Here is a 20,043-nt window from a genome sequence, read left to right on the forward strand (position 1 = left end):
CGACACCTGAGGAGCCTCTAGAGCTGGGAAAGAGACACCTGAGGGTCCCTGGAACCAAGGGACACCCACCTGAGGATCCCTGGAGCCAAGGAACACCCACCTGAGGGTCCCTGGAGCCAAGGAACACCCACCTGAGGGTCCCTGGAGCCAAGAAGAGACACCTGAGGGGTCCCTGGAGACAGGAGGGGACACCTGAGGGTCCCTGGAACCAAGGAACACCCACCTGAGGGTCCCTGGAGCCAGAAAGGGACACCTGAGGGTCCCTGCATGGAGACCCCCACAGTGCTGCCCGTCATGGACGTGGACAAAGCCGTGGCCACGGCCTTCGTGGTGCTGCTGGGGCTCTTCCTCCTGGCCATGACTGTGCGCTGTGCACGGCTCGTGGTGGATCCCTACAGCGCCATTCCCACCTCCACCTGGGAGGAGGAACCCATCAACTGACCCCAAACCCCACCTTGGGACCCCCAAACCCCTCAGGGTGCTCCAACAAGCCCCAGCAGAACCACCTGGGCTCCCATTAACTCAGAGCTGCTGGTGGCCCCAGCATCCCCCATGCTCAGTGGGTTCCCCTTTCCTCCAGGACCCCCATTTTCCCCATTGATTCCCCATTTCTCCCATTGCACCCCATTCCTCCCTTTGATTCCCCATTTCCCGCATTGCTCTCCATTTCCCCCATTGCTCCCAATTGCCCCCATTTCCTCAATTTCTTCTAATTTCTCCCATTTCTCCCCATTTCCCCCTCTGCTCCCCATTTCTCCCATTGCTCCCAATTTCCCCCATTTCCCCCATTGTGCCCCATTTCCCCTATTTCCCCCATTCCCCCCACTGCTCCCAATTTCCCCATTTCCCCCATTGATTCCCCATTTCCCCCATTTCCCCCATCGCCCCTCAGTGTTTCAAACCCCTCCGAGGTGGCGGTTAAAGGATCATTCTGGGACGGTTCGGTAACGGCTCCAACGGTCCCGAACGGTCCCCGGGGCCGCCTCACGAACGAACCGCGGCCGCCTCACGAACGAACCGCGGCCGCCTCACGAACGGACCGCGGCTTTCCCGTTTTTTACAATTTAAACGGGGCCGGCCGTTCACGGCAGCTCTCGAGGACAGCGGTCAATTCCCCGAATTGCCGATTCCCGAGGGATTTACCCCCCGATTTCCAGAGGAATTCATTTATTTCATTTATTCCCGAATTTCGGGGGTTTCGCTTCCCCCACCCCCTCACCCCGGGTCCGCCAGGGGGCGCCACGCGCGGGCGGCGCGCGCAGGAAGTGACGTCACGCGGCGGCCGTGCCGGGATCTGCTCCGGTTCTGCTCCGGTTCCGCGGAACCGGCGGCGGTGAGTGAGGAGGGGCGGCCGGGGCTGAGGGCTAACGGAGGGGCCTGTGAGGGTCTGTGAGCGGGTGGGCTGGGCGGACAGGGCTGGGAGAGGGTGAGGGGGACTTGGTGTGAGGTACTGAGGGGACCTGGGGGGGCTGTGAGGGGACCGGAGGAGCTGTGAGGGGACCTGGAGGAGCTGTGAGGTGACCGGAGGGGCTGTGAGGGGACTTGGGGGAGCTGTGAGGGGACCAGGGGGGGCTGTGAGGGGGCCGGGAGCGCTGTGAGGGGACCTGGGGGGGCTGTGAGGGGACCGGTGGGGCTGTGAAGGGACCTGGGGGAGCTGTGAGGGGACATTGGGGAGCTGTGAGGGGACCGGAGGGGCTGTGAGGGGACATTGGGGCAGGGGAAGGTAGGAAAGGGTGAGGGAGCTGCCATGGTATCCCTCTCCAACTTCTCCTTCCTCACCTCACCTTCCTCAGGTGTGGTAGAGATGGATTGCCAGGACATGAAGGAGCTGCAGCAGGAGGTGATGGAGGAGCTGGGAATCTCCATGGAGGAGCTGCGGGAAATCATTGACAAAGAAGTGGAGAATTCCGAGTGGGTGAAGCAGAGGAAGCAGCAGCTGGAGGAGCTGGAGCAGTGCATGAGGCACAAGGAGGAGGAGGTGGCCCACGTTGACCAGCTCATTGATGATGCTGTGAGGTGTGTGAGCCTGGAATTCTGAGGAGGGGGATGTGGGGGGCTGCTCCATTCCCTTCAGGGCAGACCCACGGGGTGGCTGCTTAATGAGGCACACTGGCAACCTTCTCCCCAAGGCTTCAGGCCCTTCCTGTGTATTTTTCCCTCAGCTGGCTCAGAGCTCCCTGTCACGATCTGCTAGGGCAAGTGAGGTCGTGATAGTTCATTTCCACATCCCAAAAGTGCAAAAGACAAACAGCAGGGGACTATCAGTTTAATCACAACAAATGCACCTTTATTGAGGGCCAAGAGCAAATGGGATAGATGGATCAGAAAAGGAAATAAAGGATAGAAAGGAAAAGAGGGGAAGGGGAATATAGCTACCAACGAGACGGAATCCTCATGGTCTAGATTTGCCTTCATCCATGGGGGTTGAACAAAGTCATCTCAGAAAGTGACAGTTTATACAGTCTCAATCCAAAGCAAGTGGCCAAAGGGTGGGGAAGATTCATGGGCCATTGTGTTGAGACCCCTTGGTCTGTGAGATGGGTGTGAGTGTGCAAGGACAAACCACCTCTTGTCAGAACTTGTGGGGCAGGTGCAGGCGTGTAAGGACAAGCCACCATTTATCAGAACCTGTTTGAAGCAGTGCTCTGTGAAAGCACAGCAACAATCCCATCCAGAAAACATCCACCTCAGCCAGGCCAGAGCTCCTGTCAGGGCTCTTCAGGGCCCTTGTGAGGCACATGAAGGAAACTCCAGACCGTCTCTTACGCTCCCTCAGCGGTCAGGGGTAGCTCCCTGTGGAATTCAGGAGGCACAGCTGCTTTTCCTCCCCCAGGGCCATGGACAAGTGTGAGATGCTGGCCAAGGAGCTGTACTCCATGATGGGCCTGCAGTACCGGGAGAGCAGCTCGGAGGACGAGGCTCCAGCAGCCACGGAAGTGATCGAGATCCCCGACGAGGAGGATGATGATGTCATGAGCGTGGACTCGGGCTGGAAACGCAGTTCAGTGTCCCCAGCAGGGCCAGGGGAAGGGTGGGGATAAGGGAATGCTCTTAGTTCAAGGGGTGCATCTGACAGATCCTGTTTGTGTCCCACAGTTCCTGGAATCCCAGAAATCCCAGACTGGGATTTCAGCCTTTTCCCACCTGCCTCGCTGTTGTCCCCATGAAATGATCCCTCATGAGGAAAAGCCTTGTCTAGCTGGATTTCCTGGCAGGGATTTGGGATGGGCACTTTCCCCCTGTTCTCTCTGCTCTCTGTGATTTAATTAGGATGGATTTTTTCCCACAAAAAAAAAAAAAAAAAGATTTTAAACCACTGTTTTCTCTTCACTCACAGGCAGCAGCGGTCCCAGAATCTCCAGGGATCAGAGTCTGGTGAGTGGGGAGACCCTGGCTAGAGATGTTTCCTTATGTGGGGTTTTCCTGAGACACAACGTTGTGCTAGGTGCAAAAAACCAAAAGTTTTTCTGTGTTTCCTTTTTCTTTCCTCCAGCTGCGGGAAGCAATGGCTGCCATGAGGAAATCTGCCCGGGATGTTGCAAAATTCATGGATGCTGTAAACAAGAAAACCAACTTGCAGGAAGCACAGAAAGGTGTGGGAGCTTCCAGAGGCTCTGTGCTCTGAGCCTTTGCTTCCCAAAATGGGAAAACAATGATCTGCTGTCCCTGCTGGAGATCTCCATTCATATTTATTGATCCCAAACTTCTGTTTTAATTTAGGGTATATTGGTTCTGAATTCCTGCTTTTTTTTCAAGCTGTTTCCATTCAGTAAAAGAGAGGCACTTGGACTGCCTGAGGGGAAGAAAAGTAGGAATTATTCTTCCAGAACTGTGATTTGGGTGATTTAGAACTGACTTTCTGCTGTTGTCCCTTGGTAGATGCACAACCCCCTCAGGAACCTCCTGGCACTGCCCAGCCCATCACTGTCCCTGCAGCCCCTAGCACTGATCTCAACACTGATGGGGACCTCAAAGTGGGCATGAGGATTTTGGGGAAAAAAAGAACCAAGACGTGGCACAAGGGGACGTTGATTGCCATCCAAACAGTTGGTATGTGCCATGCATGGGGATTTCCTGGGATTTTGGGTGGGAAACCTGAATTAAAAGGTGTCAGAGCATCTGATGTCACCTGGAAGGGATTGTAGGAGCAGCACACCTCCACTGCTTCACTCTCCAAATTAAATCCTGAAAGGCTTTGAAACGAATTCAGAGTTAATTCTGAATAAAGGATCTCAGAGCGACCCAGAGCGTTGGAATTCTGCCGTGAAACCACGTGGCTTTTGTTTATTTTCCCCTTTATTTATCTCCTGTTTGCCTTAAAATGTATTTCCAGGTGCTGGCAAGAAATACAAAGTGAAATTTGATAACAAAGGAAAGAGTTTGCTCTCGGGCAACCACATTGCCTACGATTACCACCCGTCTGCTGAGAGGCACCACGTGGGCAGGAGGGTGGTGGCCAGGTACAAGGATGGCAATCAGATGTGGCTCTATGCTGGGATCGTGGCTGAAACCCCCAATGTCAAGAATAAAGACAGGTATTCTTATTTCCCATGGTGACACACTTCTATCTCTGTGGGTTTTTTTAAAAAAAAAGGTTTATTTGAATACCCTTCAGGTGCTGAATTGAACCCTTCCCAAGAATGCCATTCTGACTTTCTTCATCTTTCTTATCTCAGGGTGGAGCTTCCAATCTTGCTCATGGCCCTGAGTCAGGAGTTAGATCTGCTAATTTATTCAAATTATTACCCAAATGTTGAGTCTGGGCTGCTTGAGGCATGAAACAGTGGGAGGAAATAGGAGCCCTGGGAGGGCAGAGTGGCAGTGGTGATGGCAAAGCCCTTCAGGAGGAGAAAGAGCAGGTTTGTAGCAGCTTTTTTGGGAATAAAAGAAGGGCAAGGCTGCTCTGCTCTGTTAAAAGAAAGGTTTGGGGTTTTCCTGAAGTGATTGATAATGGATTTAATCTCTCTGGATCTGATGTAAATTGTGTTGGATTTTATCTGATTTGTGTTTAATAACTGAAAATGAGCTGAATTCAGTGCTCAAATTGCAACTTTTCTCTTGGTTGTGATGCTGATCCCTCTTCCTGCAGCTTTTGTACAGCTCCAGGACTTGGAGTCCTTACTCAGAGGCACTAAGTGGGTGCCTTATCCATCTTCCCTGCAGAAAACAGCAGCAATTAAACATTTTCTCTTCCTTTATCTTCCTTTCCTGGGGCACAGAGAGAATTTGAAGCAGAGGGAAATGACCTGGCTGGGAATTGTCCTCTTCGAGCAGCACAGGGAGCATTTGTAGCTCTTCATTCTGTCCTCACCCAAGACTGGGCTGTCTCCAGGAGGAGCAGCAGAGGTTCTCCACTTCCATTCCATGGTGTGAGAAGTGTTTTCTTCAGCTCCCATTCCTAATTCCTGTTTTTTTCCCAGGTTCCTGATTTTCTTCGACGATGGCTACGCGTCGTACGTGAAGGAGTGGGAGCTGTACCCGGTCTGCCGGCCATGTGAGTGATCCCTCGCCCTCCTGGCCTGTACAACTTTTGGGAAGGTCCAAAAATGAGTGTGTCCCTTGTGGTGCTGAGCCTGAAGACATCTGAAATCCTGGTTTATTGCCAGGGTGGTTTCAGGATGTCCCACCACCAACATTCCAGCCCTGGGGATCACCCCTTGGGAAAAAATCACTTGGGATATCCTAATTATAAAAAAAAATAATTAAATGTTTTCTCTGTTTTGTCCTATTCCCTTTCTCCCACGTGTCCCTTTCCAAACAGTGAAAAAAGCCTGGGAAGATATTGAGGATGTTTCCTGTCGGGATTTCATTGAGGAATACATCACTGCCTACCCCAACCGGCCCATGGTCCTGCTGAAGAGTGGGCAGCTGATCAAAACTGAGTGGGAAGGCACCTGGTGGAAATCCAGAGTGGAAGAAGTGGATGGAAGTTTGGTGAAAATCCTTTTCCTGGTAGGAATTTCCCTTCTCCCATTAGGATTGAATTTGAGGCTAGGAATCTGATCAGTTCTGTTTTAATGCTAATCATGGAAATGTTGAGGTTGGAAGAACTTCTGAGATCTTGGAGTCTGAGGCCCTGAACCATGTGCCCAGGGGGTTTTGGACAATTCCAGGGATAGTAACTCCACCACTGCCCTGGTCACCCTGCCAGGACATGAACACCCTTTTCCAGGCAGAAATTTTCCCTAATACCTAATCAGAAATTCCAACAGAAATAATTGCATTTGACAATTTATTGTCTGTTCTGACTGCTGTTTGTCAATGCTCATTGTTGTCTCCTTGTGCTCTCTCTGTGTCTCACTCCAGGAAGCTCTTCCCATGGGAAGTACAAGTGTTTCCTTCTCCTTCCCACAAGAGGACAGACGTTGTGAGTGGATTTACAGAGGTTCCACACGCCTTGAGCCCATGTTCAGCATGAAAGCTTCCACAGCTTCCACCCAGGAAAAGAAGCAAAGTGGGCAAACCAGGACTCGTCCTAATGTTGGTTAGTGGCATCTTTTGGTTTCATTTAGATCCTGGGATTTATCTGCAGGGTTTGGTGGGATTTTTAGCAGAGTTCCTGGAGATTTCAGGTTTCTAGGTTTTGGTTTTTACTTTCTTCTGGCAGGGGATTTCAGATTTCCAGCGAGTCTTTTCCCCTGGCACAGGAGATTTAGATTTTCCAGGGTTTTTGTCCTCTGGCATAGGAGATTTAGATTTCCAGTGGGATTTTTCTCCTGGAATATTGCCACAGAACCAAACTGCACTTGGGTGAAGTGACCAGAATTTTTGGGGGAGTTGCTGTGCTCTAGGCTGGTGATGACCCACCATTAATCCTAAATCCCTCTGTTTTGGTTCCTTCCAGGAACAACTCAGTGTTTTGGGGCCCATACAGCAAACTTGGGATAACATTAGGGATTTTTCCTGTAACATCTCTGGTTTTTTACCTTCCCCACCAGGTGCTGTGAGGAGCAAAGGCCCTGTGGTCCAGTACACCCAGGATTTAGCAGGAGCTGGTCCCCAGTACAAGACTCCAGAGCCAGCTGCACGTCCCACGTCTCCTCAGCCTGCAGAGATGGAGTAAGTACCAGAGCCACCTGCAGCACCTTCCACCTTTGCTTCTCTCCAGCACTCAGCTCTCTCAGGCACCACCTTTCCTGTGCAGAGGAATCCTCAGGTGCAGGTGTCCTCCATGGCTTTAGCCATGATTTTGGGGGAAAACTTTTAGCTAAAGCTGCTGGATGAATCACTGGGGGCGGGAGCTGAGAGCCAACAACTCCCCGAGCCAAATATTCCTCCTCAGGGCTAAAGCTTCGCACTTGCCTTTCCAAATGAGACCTTTGCTCTTTCTCTTCCCAAAATCTGAATTGCTCCCTCGTGTCACGATCCAGGCACTGGCCCCCGGCTGCCTTGTGTCCCTCCACTTGGACTGACCTGCTCGCTGACCTCGCTGGGAATTCGGGATCAGCGGTCGGTCCCGGTGGGCACGGAGCAATCCACGGCCAAGCCGCTGCCAGGGGCCCAAGGGGGACACTCCCGGAGCTGCAGGCTGAAGGAGGCCTGGAGGAAGGAGGAACTCGGCTTGGTGATGAAGGGAGAGTGTTGGAGGACACCAGGGAACCTGGGAATGTGCTCGGGGACTCTTTAGGGGAGGGAGAGACTCTCCCAGTTCATTTTTGCCAGCGCTGTGGATTTCCCATCCGGATTTACGGGCGCCTGGCCCCGTGCCAGCACGTTTTCTGCTCTGCCTGTGCCCTGCTGGTGGGGCAGCAGGGAGGCAGGACATGTCCCAGGTGTGAGCAGCCTGTGCAGGAGGTCAATCTTTACTCCCCACAGGCTTTCCAGGTGTAGCAGCAGCTCAAACCCCACCTTGCCCCAGCTGGGGGTGTTGGAGGCTCCTCTCCGATCAGCAATGTAATATAACCTAATTTAACCCTGGAAACGCTTCCTCTGTGCTGGTCTGACCAGGATTTGGGAGTGGAAACCACAAGAAAATCACCTTTTTCATAATACTAGAGAGATCCTGGATGCTGAAGGATGTCCTGGAATGCACAGCTGGGCCCCCACCCCTGCAGGTCCCCCATGTGCAGGGAAGAGCTGGGCTGGGACTGGGACACCCTGTGACCATGGGCAGTGTCACAGCACAAGGACAACCAAGCTGGACCTGCAGCCCCATGTACTATCATCAAATCCTTTCCCATTCAGGCCTTGCAGTGCTTTACAAGGAATTTTTTCGCTCTTGGGCTTGGCTTTAGGACGTGGTTTTTGTGCAGCTGCTTCCCTGCCCTTAAATCCCAACTGCCCCTGACCAGGGGGAGGAGGCAGCCAGGCCTGGCTGTGTCCATGCTGGTCCCAGGGATTCTGGGGGTTCAAACACTTGGATTTCAGATTATTAAAACTAAGAACAGTCTCCTCACTCTGGTGTTTTGTTTCCTCTGAGGAAAGCCTGTGTTTCTCCCCCCTCTTTCAAGTTTTTCTCTTGTTGTCACCACTTCTGACTGCTTTAAGCCCATTTTTCCTCTTGATCTTTTTGAGATGTGTTTGAACACTTTGCTTTCAGGCAGCTGTTGGCAGAAACCCTCATCCCTTCCTGCTCTCTTTATCTCCTCCCTTTCCCCCCAATAACTTTGTTTTTCCTCTTCAGCGGCTGGTTTGTGGTAATTTTCTGTTTTATTGATGTAAGTGGCTTGAAAACTTCCTGGAATGGTTTGGAAACCTGCAGTTGATTGAAAACCCCTGAAATGGGTTGAGAACCTGTTTTTTTAGAGCCCCTACTAGCTCTTTCATCAGGAATGTTATTACATTCCCTTGCACAATCTTATCTTGTTCCTTAGTCTTTGCAAGAGAATCCTCTGGATTTGTTCCTCCTACTCAAGCCTGGTTGAGCTTCTAGAAGCTGGTTTCTGCTGACCCAGGGGTTTCTTCATGGCCTGGTTTGTCCAGCTTCCTGGGATTAAGGCCTTGGGCATCCTTGTTACCCTTGCCTCATTTCAGAAGTCACTTGGAGCTGCAGCTGAGTTCTGAAATTCAGAGTGGTTGTGGGATTGCTGTAGCAGAAATAGCCAGAAATGGGCTGATTTTCACACTTATTAGGAAAAAAGCCACTGCTGGGATTCTCCTGGGTTTCTGAATTCCATGGGGCAGTGTTACTTTGATTCCTAATCTTATTTTGTTTTTCCATGCTCCAAATCAGCTTTCTTCTTCCCTCCTGCAGATGCTCTGACACCCAGCTGGCCCAGGGCAGAAAGCAGGTGGCCAAGAAAAGCACTTCCTTCCGTCCTGGCTCCGTGGGCTCCGGCCACTCGTCCCCATCCTCCCCTGTCCTCGGGGACCCCCCAGCAGCTGGGAGAGCCCTCCCAGCCCCGCAGCACCGGTGAGCAGAGCTCTGGGTGGGACACATCTGTGAGTGCATCTGGGATGTTGGGACATGTGTGAGGCCTGAGTGTGCTGGTGGGTTTCTAGTGAGGATTCAGCAGCTCAAATTGTGGAATCACTGAGGCTGGAAAAGCCTCTGAGTTCATGGAGTCCCCCCCAGCACTGCCAGGTAGCTGTGATTTCCTCTGGATTTTTTTAATCACCCTGTGATAAATTCACTATCATTCTACTTAAACTCCTTTGACTTGTAATTCTTCATATAAAGGTTGGTAATTGTTTTTCCATGGGTCAAGATCGAAGGCACAGGGGTCTTGGGCTCTGTGCCAAGGTTTCTGACCCCCTTGGCAGGGTCTCGAGTCCTCCAGGGCAGCCAGAAGAATTTTCTGGTTCACCTCTAAGCCTCCTCTTCTCCAGGCTGAACACCCCCAGCTCCTTTAATGTTACTCTTGCACTGAGGTTCAGACAGGAACAGGCAAGAGGTAGGACTGTAGAAAAGGTAAAGAAGGTTTTATTGAAAAGAACTGTGTGTTTTTTATAGGGTAGTAGGATAGATTCTATTCTATTGGCTAAATAACAGAAACATTTTTCTCACGCACTGTCTTTGAGAGGAACAGAAAAATAAAATAGAAAAACACCACTTGTAAATTGTTTATAGTCAACAAGTTGCTACATTTTTTAGTTTCTTAAAACTTCTCACAAATTGCTGTGAGAAACACTTGCTGTTTCTCTCTCTGTCCCATGGCATCTACACTTCAAATATTCCTCACAGGGCTTGTGTTCCAATCCCCTCACCAACCTTGTTACCCTCCTTAAGCATCTCAAAATCCTTCCTAACCTGAGCCCCCCATCTCTCCCTGCAGCATCCCCAGCAGCGTCCCCTCGCAGCCCTTCCACGGGATGATGGACCGCGTTCCCAACGAGCCGTCCTACCGAGCCCCTCTGGAGAAGCTCTTCTACCTTCCCCACGTGTGCAGCTACGCCTGCCTGGCGCGGGTGCGGCCGGTGCGTGTGACGGTGATCACGGGGCTCCTAGAGAGGGAAGAGATGAGAAAGTTTGCTCTATGTTCAGAAAGCTTGATTTATTATTTTATGATATATATATTATGTTGTATTGGAATAATATTCCAGTATTACTGGATGGAACGTGTCTGGGCTCGTCTGGCCCTCACTGCTTGGCCAAAGGCAGCACCTGTGGTTTTTCACCACAGAGATCCCTCTGGCTAGCTAGACACTGAGAACAAGTCCAGGCTGGTAAGAACTCAGGTTTACCTCTGGTGAAAGTCCTTAGGCTAGGTGAAGAAGGAGAGGATTCTACTGCAGGGTTTAATCCAGAGCTTTATTCCAGGGTCTCAGATCTCTGAATCTTGGTAACAGCTACAGTAGAATCCCGGCCGCATGGTCCCAGGTCCTTTTAAGCCCAGGTCCATGGTCTCCAGCTCCTTTTAAGCCCAGGTCCATGGTCCCAGGTCCTTTTAAGCCCAGGGGGAGGGGGAAGGGAGAGGATAGGTGAGCTACTAACCAGGTGGGAGAGGGCAAGTCTCAGGGGACAATGACACTTAGACCCAGGGCCGAGAAGCATCTTTTGAACTTCTGCCAATCACACGACGCCCTTGCTGGGATGTTAAGCTTGATGGACATCACTTAGGAAGAGGTAAGGGGAGTGGAACAGAGAAGCTATTGCTACCTGGGAAAGGATTGGGAAGTCTATAACAGGAAATTGCAACACACTACAACAATATTGAAACTGTACTAAAAGAATAGAAGAAAGGATTTCATCAGAAGGTTAGAAAAGGAATGAGTAACAAAGGCTCGGACTGACCGAGACAGTCTGAGACAGCTGGACTGTGATTGGCCATTAATTAGAAACAACCACATGAGACCAATCCCAGATCCACCTGTTGCATTCCACAGCAGCAGATAATCACTATTTACATTTAATTCCTGAGGCCTCTTGGCTCTCAGGAGGAAAAGATTTTTCATCAAACATGTCTGTGACAGGTACGCAGCGACCAGTACCGCAGCCGCAACCCGCTGCTCATCCCGCTGCTCTACGACTTCCGCCGCATGACGGCGCGGCGCCGCGTCAACCGCAAGATGGGCTTCCATGTGCTCTACAAAACTCCCTGCGGGCTCTGCCTGCGCTCCATGCACGAGATCGAGCGCTACCTCTTCGAGACTGACTGCGACTTTTTGTTCCTGGAGATGTTCTGCCTGGATCCCTACGTGCTGGTGGATCGGAAGTTTCAGCCCTACAAGCCGTATTATTACATCGCGGATATCACCAAGGGCAAGGAGGACGTGCCACTGTCGTGCGTCAATGAGATCGACAACACGCCGCCGCCGCAGGTGGCTTACAGCAAGGAGAGGATCCCCGGGAAAGGGGTGTACATCAACACCAGCTGGGAGTTCCTCGTGGGTTGTGACTGCAAGGATGGCTGCAGGGACAAGTAGGTGACTGCTCTTGGGTGAGGGGACAGCACTCACACAGCACTGGGGCTGTGTGAGGGAGCACCCCAAGGTGGGTCTGCTCTGGGGTTTAAAGCCATGCAGGGTTGGGAGGGACGTTAAAAGTCGTCCAGTTGCAACTCCTGACGTGGCAGGGACACCTTCTGCTATCCCAGGTTGCTCCAAGCCCTGTTCAACCTGGCCTTGGACACTTCCAGGCATGAGAAATCTACAACTTCTCTTGGAATGGAGTGGCATCAAACCACTTCTCTTGGTTTGATTCCAAGTCAAACCCTTTGTGCTTATCTCTGCCTAAAAATGTGATTTATTTTCCTGTCTCCAGACTGATCTCATGGGTTTTCCTGTGTCTCCCTGCAGATCCAAGTGTGCCTGTCACCAGCTGACCATCCAGGCCAGCGGCTGCACCCCCGGAGGGCAAATCAACCCCAACTCAGGCTACCAGCACAAGCGGCTGGAGGAATGTCTTCCAACAGGGTGAGCAGAGCCCTCACAAGCACCAGCCCCAAATCCACTGAGAGAGTGTTGATCCTGGATATCCCAGTGCAGATTTGACCACCTGCCTCTGGTCTTGGTTCTTCTGCCAGCTGTGGAATGGTTTGGGTTGGAAGGGGCCTTGAGGATCATCCAGAACATGGCTTGCTCCAAGGCTGGTCCTTTGGGATCTCTGTGCATAATCCCAACGCTGCCCACAGCCACAGACTTTGGGATGTTTCTTCATCCTGAAAATTGTCATCCTTCTCCTTTCTTCCAGCGTTTATGAGTGCAACAAGAGGTGCAAATGCAACGTGAACATGTGCACAAACCGCCTGGTCCAGCACGGCCTCCAGGTGCGGCTGCAGCTCTTCAAGACGCAGAACAAAGGTTGGGGCATTCGCTGCCTCGACGACATCGCCAAGGGCTCCTTTGTCTGCATCTACGCAGGTGGGAGCTCAGCTGGCACGTGGAAAACTCTGCTGTGGAAAGAGGGGTAGCCAGAAATGGGAATGGAGCTGGGGAGGGGTCTGGAGAACTCCTGAAGAAGCTGGGGGGGATCATTCTGGAGAAAAGGAGGCTCAGGTGGGACTTTTTCGCCCTCTCCAATATCCTGGGGAGGTTTTAAGTTGTACATTCAGGAAAATTTCTTCCTGAGAAGGGTGGTCAGGCTGCCCAGGGAGGTGGTAGAGTGACTGTCCCTCAAAAGCACGTGGATGTGGCACCTGGGGACAAGGCTCAGTGGTGGCCTTGGCAGTGCTGGGAGGAACAGTGGAATTCAGCAGCTCTTTCAACCTCAATGATTCCATGATTCCAAAGTGCAGCAGAAAGGGTGTAAAGCTCCTGCCATGCCCGTTTTGGGGATTGTAGGGTGAAAGCTGAGCTGATGAACTTGCCCAATGCTGCAAGAACCCTTGTGATGGCAGTGCCAGTGTCACAAGATGTCCCCCAGGCTGTCCTTGACGTGACCCAACCCCAGCCCTGCTTCCTGTGCTCAGCAAACCGGCCGGGCCCGGCACAGCCCACGAGATGCAGAAGTTGCACTGGGGTTGCCTTGGCTCTGGGACAGAGCCGCCCACAGCCAGAGCTGCTGCCTCTGTGCTCTTCCAGCCCTTTCAAGGCTCTGCTTGAGCTGCTCTGGAGAGATTTCTGGGCTGAAAATTCTTGATTTTAGCTCAACCACAAGCTTCAGGGTTTTGTTACATCAAGAAATGGGGTTATGTTGTCTTTTCCCAGCCCAGCTTTGGAATAAATCGCTGTCATCCCTGTTTTCTCATTAATGAGCTTTGGAAAAGATAAAAGAGACAACTCACCTTTCATTTTCTGCCCCAACAGGGAAAATCCTGACAGATGACTTCGCTGACAAAGAGGGGCTGGAGATGGGTGATGAGTACTTTGCCAACCTGGACCACATCGAGAGCGTGGAGAACTTCAAGGAGGGCTACGAGAGCGACGCCAAGTGCTCCTCGGACAACAGTGGCGTGGACCTCAAGGACGACGATGACGACGAGGAGAACACGGGCACGGAGGAGCTGGAGGAATCCAACGAGGACAGCTCTGATGACAACTTCTGCAAGGATGAGAACTTCAGCACCAGCTCGGTGCTGCGCAGCTACGCCACGCGCCGGCAGACGCGCGGCCAGCGCGACCACGGCCCCTCGGACGCGGCCTCCAAGGACTCGGGGATGACGCGGCCCCTCGGCCAGGAGGATCCCCCCACGGCCCCTCCCTGCAAGCTGCCAGTGTCTGAGGAGATCTCCAAGAACAAAGTGGCCTCGTGGTTGAGCTCCAACAGCGTGGCTGAGAGCTTGCAGGACAGCGATGGTGCCTCGTCCTTCAAGGGGGGAGAAGGGGGAGAAGCCAAGGCTGTGAAGATGGAGGTGCCTGCAGAGAGGGAGAAGGGCTGTGCTTCCACACCTGGAGATCTGAATGGAGAGGCAAAGGCAGCCAAGAAGGAGGTGAGGGAGAGATGAGGGAATGGGGGAGTTAAAGGCAGGGATGTGCCCCTGCTCCAGTGGCTTTTCTCACCATACAGCACATCCAGGGGGACTGTGGGGCTGTTGGATGTCCCTGTGCTCAGCTCCCCTGGCTTCTCTGGTGGGTCAGGGAGGTGCTTTTCCCCTCCCAGGGAGGGAGTTTGTGGCACAAGAGGCTGCAGAAGTCACTTGATGTGAGCAGAGCTGAACATCCTCCTGCCTGGGGACCTGAGGAACACAGCAGGGACATGGAGGTGGTCCCTGTCCACCCCCTCCTCCAGGAAGGGCACTTGGAGTCCCCCAGGGAGGGGCATCTCCATGCTGGGTGTCACATTGAGTGTGGGGACAGGCCACATCTCCCTCCTGGGCTGGCATTTTGGGAAACAATTCCATAGAAAGGCTGGAGAGTGCTCGAGAAGGGAGAGATTCCAACCATCTTTGTTTCTCCCCTCTGCAGGAACCTGAAGAATCAACCAAAATTCCTGGGTAAGATTCCTTAAATCATTTTTTTCCTGTCCTGTGGCACAATTTCCACTTAGCTTGGAGATCCAGGTGTGACCTGCTCTTGTCTTGTCCCTGCAGGCTGAGCAGCCTGGGAAGGAGGTATGGCTACAACCCCTGTCCTCCCAGGCTGGAGGGGATCCGCAGGCCGATCAGTGGCACGGTGCTGCTGCAGAGCCGCCGGCGCTCCCTGGCCCCACCGCCCCCCTCAGAGGTGAGTGGGACCCCCAGGCTGGAGGGGCCTCCCCCAAAACCCTTCCTCAATCTTATTTTGGGTTCTTTTCTGCCTTTGGTTCCCAGTTGAGCACAGGGTTTGTGGTTGTAGTTATGATTTCCTGGAGAGCAGTAGATTTCCTTTGGATTTTTGGGGTCTTTTGTGGAGCTAAACAATCAAAAAAAAAGAGGAGAGTGTGGGATTTGGGTTGGGTTTGCACACCTGGGACCATTGTTTGGCAGAACCATCTGTAGGAAGCCATCCTGGTGAACTATCCTTGCTTTTTGGGGACTTGTCCTTTCCTTTTGAGCACCTCATGCTCCAGGATCTCAGGCAGAGCTCAGCAACCCCCCCAAAACCCCACAGGCATTCCAAACACTGACCTGTGGGCATGTGGTGCCCAGGGAAGGGATCCCCTTCCAAAGGGTGGGAACAGAGGGGGTGAGCTGGAGGAGAGCACCATATTCCTGGGGAAAAGGGAGGCTGGGATGCACTCCAGGAACTGTTCCTGTCCCCAGAATGTGCTGATGGTGTCGAGCAGCACCGACAGCGACGAGGAGCACAGGGCAGGGCAGGCCCCGGGCACAGCCAACGACAGCGACGACATCCAGACCATTTCCTCAGGATCTGAGGAGGAGGAAGGGGAGGACAAGAAAAATCCATCATCTGGGTCAGGTGAGGGGGGAGACCAGGGCTGAGGGTGAGAAGTTTTGGTTGGAAAGCACCAGGAAGGGCTTGTGAGGCTGTAGCAGCTGCTCCTGCCGTGTCCTTGATCTCCAGGGAGTTGTCCTGCCAGTTCCAGGGAGGTTGGAACCTTCCCCATGTGTTCAGCAAGACAAAACTGCAAAATCTGCTCCTCAAAAGCAGATATTTTTGAGTATTGTAAGAAAAAGCATCAGTGAGGCTTAGGGTGAGTCTGCAGGCTAGGCTGGGTTGATCCAAGGTGTTGAATTTGCAGGCAACCCCGACAAGGGAAGAGATGAGAATCTTGATTCCATGTTTCAGAAGGCTGATTTATTATTTTATGATATATATTATATTAAAATAAAATGATAGAATAGAAGAAAAAAAAGAATAGAAGAAAGACTTTCATCAGAAAGGAATAGAAAGGAATGGAATGATAATAAAATCTTGTGACTGAGCAAAGAGTCTGAGATAGGTGGACTGGGATTGGCCATTAATTAAAAACAACTACATGAGACCAATCAAAGATTCACCTGTTGCATTCCACAGCAGCAGATAATTATTGGTTGCATTTCATTTCTGAGTCCTCTCAGCTTCTCAGGAGAAAAATCTTAGCAAAGGGGATTTTTTATAAAACATGTTGGTGACACGGTGGCGCGACGTTTTGGCTCTGAGGGCTTTGTCACCTCTGAGCAAAGCAGGCAGATGCTGGACAATCCCATCTCACAGCAGGTCCAGTGAAGAGACAGGTGGCTGTAAAATCCACCCGAGGCTTCGCCCTGAAATCCACCCACGGCATCGCCATCAAATCCACTCCGCTGGCGGCGGCCGACAAGGGCGAGAGCGCGGGGCCGGTGCGGCGCAGCACGCGGCAGTTCTACGACGGCGAGGAGAACTGCTACATCATCGACGCCAAGCTCGAGGGCAACCTGGGCCGCTACCTCAACGTGAGTCACCTTGGGCTCGCTGCAGCTGCTTGGGGAGATCCCCTGCAGGATCCCTGAGCTGTGTTTTTGATGGTGGTAGTAAGCAGGCAAGGAGATTTCACGTGGATTTTGATGAGGGTTTCAGGTCTGGGAGCAGTATGAAGGGGGTGTGCTGGTTTAGGGTAAATTTGGGAGAAAACTTCCAAAAAGGGGGCTTCTCCAAATAACAAACCCACATGGCCCCTCCTCCCAACTGGTTCAGGAAGGATTTCTTGGAGAGAAGTGGAAAGAACCTGTTTATTTAACAGGCACACAAAATGAACAATACTGGGTGACACCACTCTGAAAAAGATGACAAATTCAGAAAGTCTCTCCTGTGGGGGTCGCTCTGTTATCAGTCCCTCTGGCGCTGGGGGAGCTGCTGCAGCCACAAGGTGCAAACTCTCGGTGGTCCCAGTCCAAAGCAGATTCGAGTAGGTCCAAAAAAAGGAAAGGAAAAACAGTCCAGGGAAAAATTCAGACTGCTTAGCTACTAACTAATGAGCAGGAGCAAAAAGCAGGAGCAAGAGCAAGAGCAAAGCAAAAAGCCAAAGCAGCACTATGTACTGCCCCATCTCTGTGTCCCACCAGCCGTGGGGGAGCAGCTGACAACAAAATGAAAACAAAACTTTCACTCTTCAGAGCCAGTCTTGAAGGCACAGAACATAAAATCCAGCCTAAACAGAGCACACAGATGGGGATACAAGCATCATAATGTCACTCTAGGGCATTGGAGAAGAGAGAGGGAGAGGGAGAGGAGGGCCAAGAGAGAGCAAAGGGCTACAAGAGACTCTGTGGTCTCTCCACAGTTTATCAGGGAGATTCAAAGTGAGCACAGAATAAAATTTGGGCCAATGGGATTGCAGATCCATGATCCTTCAGGGGATAAATAAACCTGTGATCGAGGGGTGACACAGAGCAAAACCATTGAACTAAAATGTAACACCACAATTCACCCTTTTTTTGTTAGAAAGAAAAGATAAATCTGACAATTAAGCAGTAATTACACAATTTCACAGCATAAAAATAAATACAATTGCAGTGAGGATTATATTTTAAACAGTCCACTTGATGTTTGCCTTTGGTGAGAGGTATCAAAAATAAAATGAGCATTTATGTGCACACCTCAGGGCTGAGCCATCTGCTCAGTGGGGCTGCTCCTCCCCAAATCTAGGGAGAAGTGGGCAAAGAGGAGGTTTGGGAGAATGATGCACCTTCCTGAGTGAAAAAACAGCTGCTCCAGCCTGGTGGGAGCAGGAATGGCTCTGTCAGTCCTTCCAGAGCCCGTTACCTTTGAGTGTGGATCTTATGACTCACCCCGGGCGTGCAGCCTGTTCCAGCAGGATTCCTCTGGATGTGGCAGGCAAACCAGGAATGCTGCTTGTTTATAAAGGCTCTGTTCAGTGCTGGCAGCTCGGCCTCCCTGCCTGGGCAGCAGCTCAGCCTCTTCTCTGTTGCCATTACAGCACAGCTGCACCCCAAACCTCTTTGTGCAGAATGTTTTTGTGGACACCCACGATCTTCGCTTCCCCTGGGTCGCCTTCTTCGCCAGCAAGTGAGTCCTGGAGGGCTGGGAGGGGCTGAGGGTTCCTGAGCTTTGGTGGGACCTCCACAGCCAGGGCTGGGTGTTCCCTGCTCCTGGAAACCCCATTCCCAGTTTTTCATCATTCCTGTGCAGAGGAAACCTTGGTGGAAGGTGAAATCCTCTTTCTTGTGCTGGAGATCTTGCTGTGATTTCCACCAGTTTCAGACCTTCCCAAAGGGCAGAGTGAGGCACGGAGCAGCCAATTTCCCTTTTTGTTTTATTCCCAAATCTTTGAGTCCTGATGAATCCCTGCTGTTCCTGCAGTGAATCCTCACAGCAATGATTCATCAGGGAACTTTATCCCTTTCTCCCTGGCTGCCTCATCCCCATCCCATCCTTTCTATCCCTTTCTCCCTGGCTGTCTCATCCCCATCCCATCCTTTCTCCTCTTTTCTGAAGTAACCTCCTCACCCATCCTGTGTGGATTTTTTTTTCCTTCTCAGGAGGATCAGAGCTGGCACAGAGCTGACCTGGGATTACAACTACGAGGTTGGCAGCGTGGAGGGCAAGGAGCTGCTGTGCTGCTGCGGGGCCATCGACTGCCGGGGCCGGCTGCTCTGAGCCAGCCCTGCTCCCTCCCAGCAGCTCCCCCTTCTCCACAGGCCTGGTGCTCACTTTTCCCTCAATGAGGGTGAAGTTTCTTCTCCAGAGGTTCTCAATTCTCTCATTCAGCTGGAAAATCAAAGATGGATACGGAGCAGGAATGGATTCTGGCTGTGCTGGGGGAGGAATTTTCACCCCATGGGATTCTCCCACCTTCCAGAAGCTCCAGTCATCCCACAAGACAATTGGTTCCCTTCAAGGAATGAGCTTTTCCTGCTCTCTTCCATCTTCCCACCAAATTTAAGGCACAAACCTCATTTTTCCAGCAGCAAGCACTTGCTCAGTATTTCCAGGAAGTGCTTCCCAGTTGGGACTGAGGCCTTGAAAGTGGGAGGGAGGATGGTGGGAAGAATCCCTAGAAGACTGGACCAATCAGGATTTATAGAATTCAAGCGAAAAAAAGACAAAAAGTAAGTATCTGTCTTCACCTGTGAGCTGTAAAGAATCTTTTAGTTGCTAAAAAGCAATAAAAGTGTTTTTTTCTATTAAAAACAACCTACCCTGACCTCGAGACACAGCAAAGAGCCCTGAAAAAGCAGAGTTGAGCTGCTGCCATCATCCTCCTTTCCGTGGGGATGGCAGGAAAAATGCCAGAGGTGGATGGGCCCAGGCAAAGGGAGAAGGAGCTCCCACATTTTCACCTTTCTTTCACACACTCCTTAAACCCCTTCCACTTGGGAAAATGACAGAGGAAGGGGTTGGGATTTTTTTGAGGAAGGAGATCTGGTACCTCTCCCCTCTCCCAGAATGTCACAGAGAGCCCCAAGCTTGACCCAGCTGGGGACAGCCCCAGGGTACCTGGGCAGGGGAGGGAGTTGCACCAGTTCCAGGCTTAGGTTTCTTTTTTATGAGGGGAAAAGGAGGAAAGGAACCAGGGCAGATCCAAAGAGTTTAAAAAAAAAAACACCCTGAGAACTGGATGAAAGAGGTTTGACAAAATGGGATCAAATCTCACATGATTGACGTGGAAAAGCCCAAACTGGGAAGTGTTGGAGCTGATTCCAACCATCCCAGCCCCCCATAACCAACACCAGCCCTGCACAAGGGAGGCTTGTTGGGTTTTTTTCCCTGCTAAATAACCTTTTTTTTTCTTTCTTTGTAAAATAAAACCTTCCTGGGGCCTCCTGGAGCTCCAGTTCCATCCTGAGAGTCCACCTGAATGGAGGCTTTGTCATCCCAGCGGGGCTGCAGCTCCTCAGGGAACCCAAACCCACGCTCCAGCCT

At 51.8% G+C, this 20,043-nt stretch overlaps 1 protein-coding gene across 4 annotated transcripts; it reads left to right on the forward strand.

The window, feature by feature from the left end:
- The first annotated feature begins 1,303 nt into the window (after nt 1–1,303).
- On the forward strand, nt 1,304–19,218 carry SETDB1 (SET domain bifurcated histone lysine methyltransferase 1). Of its 4 annotated transcripts, none has more exons than XM_084223098.1 (23): nt 1,304–1,333; nt 1,794–2,016; nt 2,834–3,000; nt 3,338–3,375; nt 3,494–3,593; nt 3,880–4,050; nt 4,334–4,535; nt 5,421–5,494; nt 5,762–5,952; nt 6,307–6,484; nt 6,939–7,059; nt 9,194–9,352; nt 10,215–10,356; nt 11,353–11,801; nt 12,178–12,294; nt 12,572–12,741; nt 13,627–14,249; nt 14,725–14,753; nt 14,850–14,982; nt 15,501–15,657; nt 16,396–16,613; nt 18,098–18,186; nt 18,660–19,218. In XM_084223098.1, exons 2-23 carry the CDS (start codon nt 1,805–1,807, stop codon nt 18,775–18,777), a joined length of 3,858 nt encoding a protein of 1,285 aa, XP_084079224.1. In that variant the 5' UTR covers nt 1,304–1,333; nt 1,794–1,804; the 3' UTR covers nt 18,778–19,218. The 4 variants fall into 4 exon arrangements, with proteins under 4 accessions (XP_084079224.1, XP_084079222.1, XP_084079225.1 ...); XM_084223096.1 differs by having other exon boundaries at nt 18,103–18,186; XM_084223099.1 differs by having other exon boundaries at nt 16,399–16,613.
- The last annotated feature ends 825 nt before the right edge of the window (nt 19,219–20,043 follow it).

This window comes from Fringilla coelebs (genome assembly GCF_963513975.1).
Source record: "Fringilla coelebs genome assembly, chromosome: 29".
Lineage (NCBI taxonomy): Eukaryota > Metazoa > Chordata > Aves > Passeriformes > Fringillidae > Fringilla > Fringilla coelebs.

What these genes read in the sequence shown, in the direction of transcription:
- SETDB1 (XM_084223096.1), top strand. Translation starts at nt 1,805, where the DNA reads ATGGATTGCCAGGACATGAAGGAGCTGCAGCAGGAGGTGATGGAGGAG. An exon ending in AATGTCAAGAATAAAGACAG is followed by an intron (nt 4,536 to 5,420) that starts GTATTCTTATTT and finishes TTTTTTTCCCAG; the next exon opens with GTTCCTGATTTTCTTCGACG. An exon ending in AAATCCATCATCTGGGTCAG is followed by an intron (nt 15,658 to 16,395) that starts GTGAGGGGGGAG and finishes CCCATCTCACAG; the next exon opens with CAGGTCCAGTGAAGAGACAG.